Raw genomic sequence first — 12,311 nt, 5'->3', positions numbered from 1 at the left:
GTATCGAGTATCATCTATGAGCTCCATTTATATAACTTCCGTATCAAGTTATGTATTAATTAATTATGTTACGTTTGTAAAATCCAAGTTGTTATATGTATTTAGTTAAAAAGTACAATTTAATTGACAATGAAGTTTAACAAGATTAATAGATTTTATTGATGAATTGACAATAGTATATTATATACTGTACTATACTAAGTTAACGATATCTAGTTCGGGATATAACGTTGTGTTGTATCGTATAACAATGGCAGCAAGTTACGAACGGTAAATCTACGGACACTTAAGTATTAATTAACTTCCAAATCTCGCTGTCTCAATTTCGAATAAACTAAGGATCCTGACTAGGTCTATAAGCTACTTATAGAAAATAATTTAATATAAGAGTTGGTCAATAAAGCGGCTAAATATGGCTAAAAACCTCTCGTTCAGCTGGAGCTGCAACTTGTTACACGTGATTCGTGTTACACGCGAGTTATAAGACAGTTTCGTTTTATAGCTACTTCACATGCATTGAGAATGAATTTGATAATAGTGTCAGCATTATCAGATGTAATGGGAATTGTTTGAAGATCTGTATCTGAGTCCGATGTACTAGCCCTAGGTTGAGTTTGGCAATAGATATGAATAATCCGGACTTTGACTGCACAGTTCTGTAGAACTATTCGGACAAGTAAAAAGACATATTGCACATTCCGCTGCAATAAGTAGATACAAGAAATGGCTGAGAAAAAATTTGGGCTGCTTGCAAATGGGGAAACTGTTGTTGTAATAGTTGTAGGTTTTAGGAGTATCAGCAAATAAGTATATACTGTCTATAAATTGTTGTGTTCTTTGGTCAAATTTCTGTTTGCTGGATGAAAATCCTGAGTTTCCAGGAGGAAAACAATGCCACTCTTGCCTGAGACTGACTAACTCAGCAACGTTGTGAAAAAGGCCCATAAAAATTCCTCACATCATCGACAGGACTTGACTTTGGTTTTACCCCTCTAGTATGGGGAGTACAGCAAAAAAATCTTCCAGCTGTTCTACCACTAGGGTAGAACAGCTATATGGGTTATCGGGGGTGCTGAAGACGATGATGATAATAATTTTTTGTCCAATGATCTGGTTCATTGGTGGATTTTTCATAGTAGAACCCATAGGAAAACATGGGGAATACAATCTTCAGAACAGTGCATTGGAACCAGAAAACACAAAGACCATATGAAAGAGCATTCAAACTACATGCAGGGGCAGTCCTCTCCAGTGATGGGTTTGCAGTCCATTATGATGAGTTTGCAGTCCATCACGATCAATAAAAGTTGCCGATCACCTCTCCTAATTCTGTGTCTATGGCAACTGTGTGGTTAGACCCCTAGATAAATTAAAGGATAAATAATGGAAGGACGCTGCAAGGAAAGCCCAAATGGCAAAAATCAGACTTATGCAGACAAAACTCTAGGTGGCAGGGAACCTGTAGATCATAATTTTCCACATGGTAAAACCAGAGTTAGGAGCGATAATTCAAGAGCTAAAAATAGCATGGTCTTTATGTCCAACAGCAAAAATGGTGATCACTGGGCTGCATGGTGACATAATGTTTGTTGTCTGGAAGCATTGGGAATCTACCCCAACTCTGCGTAGTAACTCTGTGATGCATACAATTCACTGTAAAGGCCAGAATGTGTAAGTGTAGGATTGTGCAGTGCAGTATATTGCAGTGTAGGGTTATGTTGTTCTTCTGGCTGTTTAGCTGCAGTACCTCTGTGGGGACACATTGTCTGTCACCACCAGGAGGTAGGCCAAAAAATGTTAAAGTATAGGGGAGAGAGTGCAAGGAAGGAGAATGGAGTGGAGTGAGGTTCATTGGTGAAGGCATCCTCCATGTGAGATGGAACAGTGTTCTCCACAAGACAAAAGTAGCAAAGGAATACCATAAGAGAAAAAAAAGAAAAGAAAGTTACATGGCTAGTCACATGTAGTGGGGTCGCCAAGAAGGCATTATGCTGGGAGCCTGCTGCAAATCCTGTAAAGGAGTTGCAGGCTCCCAGCTTCCTGGTACTTCTAGGATAATACTGCAAATCCTGTAAAGGATTTCCAGTATTATCCTGGAAGTACCAAGATTAGCAAGGTCTGAGACTAGATGAGTAGTGTGTTTTCAATTGTATCTAATACTTGTAGAGCGATGTGCTGTAGAAACTTGGAGCAGTTGAGCTAAGTTGATCATAGGAGGAGTAAGCAGCATAGTTGCAGAATCCTGTGTTAGGGTGGGATCTAAATGCGTGATTGCAGTCATTGTTGAAGAAGTTTTGAGAAAACTTGGAAAAGGCAAGGTAGTAGTTCTCTTCGTTTACGAAAAGGTGTTTCTCATGGGGAAGCTTATGGATTTTGTGAAGCGTATGCACTGGAGATGTACATAGTGTGTGCATGAATACATTGAAATGATCAGAGTCCTCAATGAGGCTGCAGCTGCAGAAGAATCTTCAATAAGGCCCATGGATGTCAGATTGAATGTAATGGACCCATGTCCATTTAAGCGGAAGGTAGCGCAAAATCCTGGGGAAAACCAGGCAGGAGCCTTTGAGTACCTTTGGGCAATGTCAGGGAACTTTTTAGTGATTGGACCCTTTTTAGAGTCCATGCATCTGGCTTGCAAAATCTGCTTGAGCTTGGTTTCAAGAAGTTACTTTTCTTGCTTAATGGGATTGGTTAGGTTGATAGAGCAGCCAAAGACTGTGACAGGGATAGATTTGACAAGACAGTAGTGGAGGCCCTGGAATGTGACCTCCAGGACCAGGGGAAGGATACCCGCTAGGGCCAGGAGAGCGAGGGTGCTTACTGTACAACAGGCTCTTGTGATAGTCATGAGAATACACTATTGAATTGTGACCAGCTTCTTCTGGTTGCAGACAACTGTAGTACGTTGGAACCATACTCCTGCGGATTAAATAACCACAGGTAGGAATACAGCATTGTATAGGAGTGCCAGGGAATGACAAATTAGTCCCCAGTCACTCCTACTGATGCGAGCAATCCAGGAGGTGTAGTTTCTGACTTTGGTATGTACTTAGGCTAAATGAGAGTAAGAAGGTAAGCTTGGTATCTAGGATGACTCCTAAGTACTCAAGATGTGGGACAAGCTTGATTGTGCAACCATTATTCTTGATTTGAGTTGGTCTAGTATTTTGGAGGGTGCCTTTAAAAGAATGGATTGAGTCTTATCTGAGGAGATTTGCAGCTTATGTAGGCTGGCTCAGTGCTGTAGAATTTGGAGAGTGCAATTTTCAAAGGTTTCAAGGGAAGCTCTACTTTTGCCAGCAATAGTGAGGAGGAGATCATCTGCAAAGGCCTGTGTGGTGAAATTGCTGATGTCCAGGTTTAGGAACTCATCATGGATGATGCTCCAAAGGAAGGGGCCAAGAACAGAGCCTTGTGGGCATTCACCGTGGTTTGGTGGGGTGAATTGATGATAGGGTGTTGTAACCGTGATTTTCCAGGTGTGCAAGTAGTCTTGGATAAATTTATATAGATTAGTTGGTATTAGCCTGGTGCATATATCTGATGATGCTGGACCAGCAGAGCAAGTCAGAGGCCTTGGCAAAATCAATAGCAGTGACCAGGAAATATTTGTTACTGCTGGTGGTGGCAAATGTGATGAGCTGTGGAGGGCATCCTCACTGCTGCAGCCTGAACGGAATCAATATTGGCTCTCTGACTGTAGGTGAACAGCAGTCCAGTGCTGCTGGAGCCTGGGGAGAAAGAGGAGGAGGCATTCCAAGAGGTTTTCGAGTATACAGAAGAGAGCAATTGGTCTCTAGGACCTGGGCTGATCAGAAATTTTGGCAGGTTTTTAAGTATCAGCCTTCAGGAAAGGTTCCGTTTGAAAGGAATCTTTCAAATCTTTTGACTACTTCGGTCTGAATGAGATGAGGTCCAGGGCACTTCTATTCCTTGGTCTTGAGGAGGGCATGGTTGCAATACCAGGCTACGATAGTGTACATAGTGTTTGGGGTGAGGTGCCACTAGTGGTTTCCAACAACTGCGCCATTAGTACTCGTGTGGAAAACAGTACTCTGTAAATGCTGGAAATGTGTAGTGTGTGGTTTATGTAGATTTGTGTCACGTTCTTTTGTCCTTCTGGCTACTACATGGGACTCCACGTTAACGTACACACCACTAGGAGGTGAGCCAATCAGTAGAGATTGCTTCTCTGGTTGGTCTCTGCCAGGGTCGCCTGAGCTTCCTGTATAGAGAACAAGTTAATAATAATAATAATAATAAAAAAATCAGTCAACTACTGAGTGCCAGGCAGTTAGAATGAGGGGTCTGTAGTCATGAATGGTCGTTAATGTAGTATCTCAAATAGAGAGCTTTATGGTAACTGAAAAAAAGTTTCGAGTATCCTGACTTGGCCTAAAACTGAGGAACTAATGAAAACATTGTCAATTTGTGTCTTTCCAGTTACGAATGACAAGGGTGGGAGAAGCGACTCAGACTTCTTCCTGGAGAAGCGATTAAAGTCATGGGGGAGAAGCAATTGGCAAGTGAGGGCCGTGAAAGTCTCCGCACAGGTGCCTCCCCACCACCATCCCCTCAACACTGGCTTTCTGAGTACCTCCTTGCCAGGACAACTCCAGCTTTGAAAATTCTTAAAAAATACTTCTCGCCGCAAAATTTATAAATGACCTTTATAGAATTATTAACTAACTATTTAGCAACTTTTTTATCACCAAAAGGAGAGTTACTTAGTACAAAGAAGCACACTATCGAAGTGAAATAAAAAATTGGTTTTTTAATTTTAACACAAAAAGTAAATGATAGATTTCCTTCGGAATAGTTTTCCCTTGATGATCATCGAATAATGCATAGCTAATGTGATTTTTAAATTTTTAGCTCCATTAGCGATGGAAATAGAGCGGGGAACACAAATTACTCACATTTTCCTGTCTGGTGCCACCATTTTTAATTTAAAAAATATTTTAAAATTATATTTTAAACCTACTCATTGAGCTCTTTCCAGTGGTGTATAATAAGCTATAGGTTGTCAACATTTTTTGTCCCCCACATTTTGCCCCCCCCCCCAATTTCTCAGATCGTTGTTGACAAAAATTTGTCAACAACGATCAATATGGCATTATGTTGGCCCACATGATGTACAAACCCATGCAAAATTTCAAGTCAGTAGGTTGTGACAGGTGGACAAACAGACAGACAACTGAGTGACATTATAAGGGTCCTTCGTTAGGCTACAGACCCTAAAAAAAGAGGGTTGAAATAGTGGGAGAAGAGTGCAAGAAAGGGTGGGTAAAAGGAAGTGTAATTGGAGGATGTAGAGGAAGACAATTAACAGTGGAGGTGTGGGGACGTTCTACCAGGCGAAGGAACGGGATGAAAGGTGCCAGGCCCTGCAAAAATAGATGGGGTTGAAAGTTGATATAATTATACTAATGTTATATGATAATATAAAGTTGACTACAGATGTTTAATGACTGAGTTAAAAAGGAAGTTATGCAAGTTAAAAAAAAAAAAAAAAAAAAAAAAAGATCTTTCCAGTGGCATGAATAGTCTAGGCTGTTGGCAACAGAAAACCTACCCAGCAATAGCCAGGTTAGCAGGAGCAATCCAGTCCATGGATATGAATATAGAGATAAGAGTACATGAAGGTAAGTGTCCAGGTTTATCAAATCCAGAGAAGTTGGGTGTCAAGTCCAGGTTTTGTCTTGTTTTAAAAGTAAGAGATTAGTCTGATTACAGTGTCATCCTGAAAAAAGGTGTGAAAGTGGTAGTAACATGAAGAGATATATAATTTGAAGTCAGTGGTTTCCTTTGTTCTTTTATAGGGGACGTTTTGAGTTGTTGCAATCTTGGGTATAGTGTTTATTGTCCAGCGACACTGGAGATTCCCCCTACAAACCGTGATGTATACTCTTTGTCGCAATGCAAACTCTGTAAATGCCAGAGACGGTGTAAGTTTGCATAGTGTAATGTTGGGTTATGTTGGTCTGTTGTTACTTCATCATTTAGCTGCCACGGTTCCTAGTGGGATCCCACTTTTCCATCCACTGCCTTGGGGGGGGAAGACAGTGGTGAAGGCCTGAGCTTTCCTGCGAGGAGGCACAGTAAAAAACAAACCAATGCTGGGAAAGGAAGATGAGAAGAGGCATAACAGTGAAGAACAGTTGGGAAATTGTGACTTTTTTTTTTTTTTTTTTTGTGATTGAATTAGTGGTTACTAGAATACCACATTTCATTCTTATAACAACATTTTGAGTTTTATAGTTTTATCTCCATTTAAATTCATGTGATACTTCATCTAATTGCATTTTTCACTTTGGAATTATCATTTCTTTTATAAATTCCTCTCTCATTTCATTGATTCAGTTTCGCTTTATTTTTAATTAATCATGTTGATTCACCTACATTAAAATTTGGTTGCCTTGTTCATTTTGAACCTGGCCTACATTCATTATACCCATAGAATAGGTTAATTTTACACTAATAGTACACAAAACCACACCCTTTCAATATTGTACATTCCCATTTTCGCATGTTTATAAAATCACATATGCATTTTTTTTTTTTTTTTTTTTAGCCATTCATTCGTGTACTTCGATTCATTATTTTATAAATAATCACGCTCATACACTTGTATATGTTCACTACGTTTAAGTTATAAATATAAAATATGAATATTTATTTACACAATTTGGCTCAGGAATATATTTATATCACTTTAAAATATGAAGCACAAAAATTTCATATTAGGTTCCTTAAATATTGCTTAAGGGCAAACTTAACCCCAAAATTTGCCAGAGTGTCTCTTAGACAAAGCATAACTGGCATACAAAAATCGATGTTTAAAACATCGCAAAAAAATAGTTAGAATGACATTAGAATATAGCAGCGATTCCGAACCAGTGGTTTGCAAACCCCTGGGGGTTTGCACTAAAAATTCTATAATGCTGTCTGCTTAGATTTACATAGGTATATTGTTGTAAACTACAAAATATAACTAATAATAAACAATAAAGTAAAATCAAATTAAATAAAAAGTAAAGAATTGCCAAAGAAAGAAACCACATCTCCCACAATTCCTTATAATTAGTTTACTATCTTACAGTATATCATTTTAATAAATATGTTTTCCATACTAAATTTTTTTGATTCTCAAGGACCATTGTTATGTTCAGGTACTTTTTTTTTTTTTTTTTTAGAACATATAGTACTTAGTACCGTGCATAGGTTGAAAAGTTGAAAGAAAACTTGTTGACATTAGACTTGAACTTCTGTAGATTGTAATTTTCAGGAAATACATAAGAAGAAAGGTTGTTCCAGAAAACAGAAATTGAATGAATAAATGAGGAAGAAGAAATGTTAGTTCGGTGAGGTTGAATTTGGACAGTAAATGGATGCTAACTGGTTGTGGCATGTGTTTGAATTTCTTTGAAAGAGAGAGCGGGAATTATAGAAGCCAATTCAGAAGAACAGTGCCCGTGGAACTATCTATAGAAAGGTGTATGAAACAGAGAGTGGAGACTCTGTTAGAGATGAGACTGTTGCATGGTAGCAGAGTGGTATTGTCACCATTCTCCCCACACCAGGTGGAAAAGGTCCGGATTTGAATCCTGTCATTGATGTGAGAAATTTGAATGGGCTTTTTTCACTTTGTGGCTGAGTTAGTCGGTTTCAGACACAATAAATATATGGGTAGATGTAATCATTTACGGGTGACCCTAATATAATTTTTTTTTTTGTTAGAGATGAAACATTAATTAACCTAATTGCCCTCTTTTGAATGGAATCTGGAAGAAAAATAATGGCAAGAGCAAAAGAGAAAACCAAGTTTTTTAGATGCAGAGAAAGCAATATTTGTAATGTGCTTTATGTGGAGAGATTAGAAGTCAGGGTAATCCCCAAGATCTTGCTTAGAAATCGGAGCCTCATCGAAGATAACCGTAGGAGCAGAAGAATCCTTTTTGCGAGATATAAGACAGGACTGAGTTTTTAGAAGGAATGAAATTAAGTTATCTTTGCCCCACAGGAGATCAGCATTTAAGGAAATGGTAGTGGATATTGAAAAAGTAGGGGTTGTTTGAACAGGGCAAGGTTTCTCAAACTGGAAGGTGGAATGCAATGTGCTATCGTCAGCAAAACTATGGATAGGATTTCCAGTCAATTGCAGAAGGTAATTAATATACAAGAGGAAAACAGTGAAAGAAAGAGGTTGCACAAGGTAGTGTCACAGGTTAAAGACCCCATTGCTAGGGACTCTAGTAGTGGGGTTATATATGAGATGAGATGCCCGGATTGTGGGGGAGACAGGACGGTGATTAAAAGACCGTCTGGGGGAACACATGAGAGCCATACAGACCGCAGAGTTCAATAAGTCCGCGATTGCTGAGCATTATTGGGGAAAACAGCACAAAGTCTCCCTCGAGAATGCTGTCATCCTTGACCGGGCGCACAGGTTCTGGGACCGTAAGTGGTTGGAGAGTCTTATGCTAAGTGATCGTCTGCAAAAAAGACGATTTGCAGACGATCACCATGTGATCGTCTGCAAAAAGTAAATTGTGAATATAGGTGTTCTTATTAATCGGTAATCCCATTTTATTACATTTTTTTGACCAGGATCTTAGGCAGATGTCAATATAAATTTTGAAAAGTGTTGGTGACATGCAACAACCTTGTAATAAGCCTTTTGAAGTGTGGAATTCAGGTGACAAAGCTGATCCCACTTTAATTCTGCATCTATTATTCCTGTAAATTGCCTTAATAATGTTAATCAGTTGTCCATCAATATTTGCCTCTTTCACTGCTTCCCATAAGAGTTTTCTTGGAACACTGTCATATGCCTTTTCAAGGTCAATGCAGGTGGGAAGGAGCAGCAGTGCGTAGCACACGCTTCTTGATTAGACCGGGGTTCGAGCCCGTCACAACCAAAAACGGAGGATGCGGAAAGGTCAGGGAATGACCACTGCATATTCCCAGAGCAATGTGGCCTTAGTTGCTAATGCTCCTAAAAACCAAATAACAACAACAACTTCAAGGTCAATGAAAATCATAAAAGATTTTTTTTCTTTGGAAGAAAACTACAGTTGTTAACATGGAACATACCAACGTAGTCTATAACGTTGCATGTGGTGAATGTAACTCTTTTTATATTGGTTCTACTCAAAATTATCTTTCGTTGCTAATACAACACCAGATGTCCGTGAGGGCAAAAAGGACAGGTTCATCTGAACTTTCCTTTCATGCCATCCATGAGAATCATGTGTTTCTTTTTAATGAGGAAAGAGTAATTAATACACAGTATGAATATACAAAACTCCTAATAGCCGAAACACTTGAAATGAAGTTAAACCCTAATGCTATAAATGTACGTAGACCATACACCATGTCGGACTCATGGACATTTATGTGCATGTGTAAATAATATTATTTACATTGGTTTATAAAAATAATCTCGTCGCAGAGTGCTAAATTGAATTTTATTAGTATAAAAGGGAGTGCAGATTTTTAATTGTCACTTTACTTCTTGTGAGCACTGACAACATTGAAATAACTTAGTACCTTATTAAGAAGTTTAGTCTAAAATATTTTAGTAAATTTGAAAATTTTCTTCAATTTCCAGTCCGTTATTGTTGGTTGGTTTAGTTTTTAGTGGGTTGATGTGCATTGGCTTTGCTTTGCTCTTCCTTTTGCAGTGAGTAGATTATGGAAATTGAATACAGGATTATTTTTAAGAAACCCCTATATATTAACAATTTTAAACTATAATATCGCGTCATAAATTTAGTTTTATATAATGGATTAATTGGATTAATTTGATGTGAGCGTTGGGCCAATGAACTTCCTATAAAAAGGTATGAGTTGATCTCTATATTTTACAAATAGTATTTAAGTAGGAAGGATTGAGCTAATTGCTCTTATATATTTCAAAATTGGTATTACAGATAATCAAATTTTGCTTGTAGGTTATTTATTTAGTATATGTTTAGTACATGAACAGTATAATAACTTTAATAATTTTTTACAGACCAGCATGGAGAATGATCTTCATGTGCGGGATAGAGTAGGCGTTCAAGACTTTGTACTCTTGGAAGACTTCCATGAGGAAGAGGCTTTTGTGCAGAATATGAAAAAACGTTTCAAAGAAAACCTTATATATGTAAGTTGCATATACATAATATGTACTAAATTAAATTATTTGTGAAGTTGTAAGAGTAATTTTTCATTTTTATCAAATGTTCTTACTTGTGCTTCCTGCAAAGTAGTGTCCTGAGTAGTGACACATGTTTGTGTGCAGTTGTTGAATTCAGTAATTTGTAACCTTTATCTTTTAACACTTTCATTTGAATAGATTGTATGTTTTCAGTATCTTTGGAATGATTTCTTACTTTTTTTTTTTTTTTTTTTTTCATTATTGAAGAAGGTTACATGACACAAAGATCTAGTGAGTAAGGTTTAGGTTTAATACTTTCAATACATATTCAGCAAGGTACACTGCACCTACTAAAAAAAAAAAAAAAAAGAAAAAAAAAGTAAAATAATAATAAAATTAAATAAAATAGATAAGAAAAGGAAATAGACAACCTATGCATTTCCCTCCACTGTTAAGTAACTATCAAGCTAACCTATGAATTTCTCCAAACTGTCAGCCTTAACCACCCATGTAGATAAATTATTCCAGTAATTTATAACTCTCTGGCTAAAATAAAATTTCCTGTAATCCAGTCTAAACATCTCCCCCCTCCCATAACTTGAATTTATGGCCCCTAGTTCTAGAATTATTCATAACTCTGAAAAGCTGTGCAACCCACATATTCAAAGTCTTATCTGATATGGTTGCCATTTTGCCGATCTTACCTGTCTCTGGACCCTTTCAAGAAGCTCTGTCTTTTTTTAGGTGGTTTCCATACTTGAACACATTATTCCAAGTATGGCTAACAATAGCCTTATATAACAGGATTATGATATCCTTGTCTCTACTAGCAACTGTTCGATAAATCATCGATAGGACACCATGGGCTTTCCTTGCAACCTGTCTACAATGCTCGGAGGTCTTTATGTCTGACTGTATCGTAACACCAAAGTCCCTTTCCTCCACTGCCATCTTTAGTTCAATTCCATCAAGTGTATAAGTTATTTTGTCGTTGCTGTTCTTCAGTTGTAAGACCTTGCATTTTGCTAGATTAAAGCAAAACTGCCACTTTTTGTGACCATACATGAAGTCTGTCTAGGTCACTCTGATGAAGCTCTTGTTTGCGGCGATCATTAACTACTCTACTGATCTTTACATCATCTGCAAATTTAGACATCATGCCCTCTATCCCTACATCAATGTCATTTAAGAAAATCAAAAATAATGGTGGTCCCAATACTGATCCTTGGGGAACTCCACTTCTTACATTAACCCAATCTGAGGAATAACCATTTATCACAACTCTGACTCCTGCTCAGAAGCCATCCTGCTATCCATCTAAGGATTTTATGTATATTTTATGTAGTGGTGATATAGTGGCACTTTTCCAATCCAGGGAATTTCTACTGAGTCCAGTGATGCTCTCATAATTAGCCTTAATGGTTCAATACACTCACCTTACCGCTTCCCTTAAAATTATAGGGTATATGCCATCAACCCCTGGATCCTTACTCACCTGTAGGCTCGAAGGTTTCTTCATCAAATAATCATGTGAAATTTCAGTATCATTAATTGCATATTTTTCAACTTCACTGCCATAATTTCTCATTGTCATAAAGGGTTGTCACACGGGTAGAATGGGGAGTGAAAGGCAAGTCCTTAGACCTCCTCTATAAATGTATATTTCTACCGATTGTGACATATGCATGTGGGGCTTGGGGTCATAGAGTGACTAATAGCTATGTTAAAAGAAGTCTTATTTCAGCACAGAGATTTGCCCTTCTGGCAGTGATGCGGTCCTGCAGAACCGTTTCAAATGATGCTCTGCAAGTTATTGCAGGAAAGGAACCAGTGGACACGATTTGAAAGTAGAAAAGAAAAGGTTGCAGCAAGATATAGATTGTATTTGGCAGGAAAGATGGAATGGTTCTGCTAAGGGGCCGTGTTACCTTTGCCTTTCTGCCTGGGGTGAAAACTATGAAAGAGATTTCATCTTGGTCTGGTCTAGGAATGTTCCAAACAATGTTAATAACTGGACATGGGTTAAAGAAAACACTGGTAGAGCTTAGTGTAGAAGAAAATCCAATGTGTATTTGTGGGATAGTAGAGGATACAGAGCATATTTTACAGCAGTGTGTAAGATATGATATACCAAGGAATATGTTAATTAGGCAGATTGGCTCTG

General features: G+C 38.0%; 1 protein-coding gene across 4 annotated transcripts in view; it reads left to right on the top strand.

Annotated features, from left to right (window-relative positions):
- The window catches only part of Myo61F (unconventional myosin 61F), a 748,935-nt gene that overhangs the window by 88,035 nt on the left and 648,589 nt on the right, over nt 1-12,311 (top strand). For all 4 annotated transcript variants that reach the window (XR_016546978.1, XM_090374260.1, XM_090374259.1 and 1 more), the window contains exon 2: nt 10,022-10,153. Coding sequence is in view for 3 of the 4 variants with exons in the window: in XM_090374259.1 (XP_090230385.1) it covers nt 10,022-10,153 (132 nt within the window). In the remaining variant the exon portion in view is untranslated. The remainder of the gene's footprint in view (nt 1-10,021; nt 10,154-12,311) is intronic.

The sequence above is a fragment of the Mastigoproctus giganteus genome, chromosome 5, assembly GCF_048544385.1.
Source record: "Mastigoproctus giganteus isolate SK-2022 chromosome 5, ASM4854438v1, whole genome shotgun sequence".
In the NCBI taxonomy this organism is placed as follows: Eukaryota; Metazoa; Arthropoda; class Arachnida; order Uropygi; family Thelyphonidae; genus Mastigoproctus; species Mastigoproctus giganteus.
Note: the sequence above shows the minus strand (reverse complement) of the source record. Positions and strands in the feature narration are given on the sequence as shown.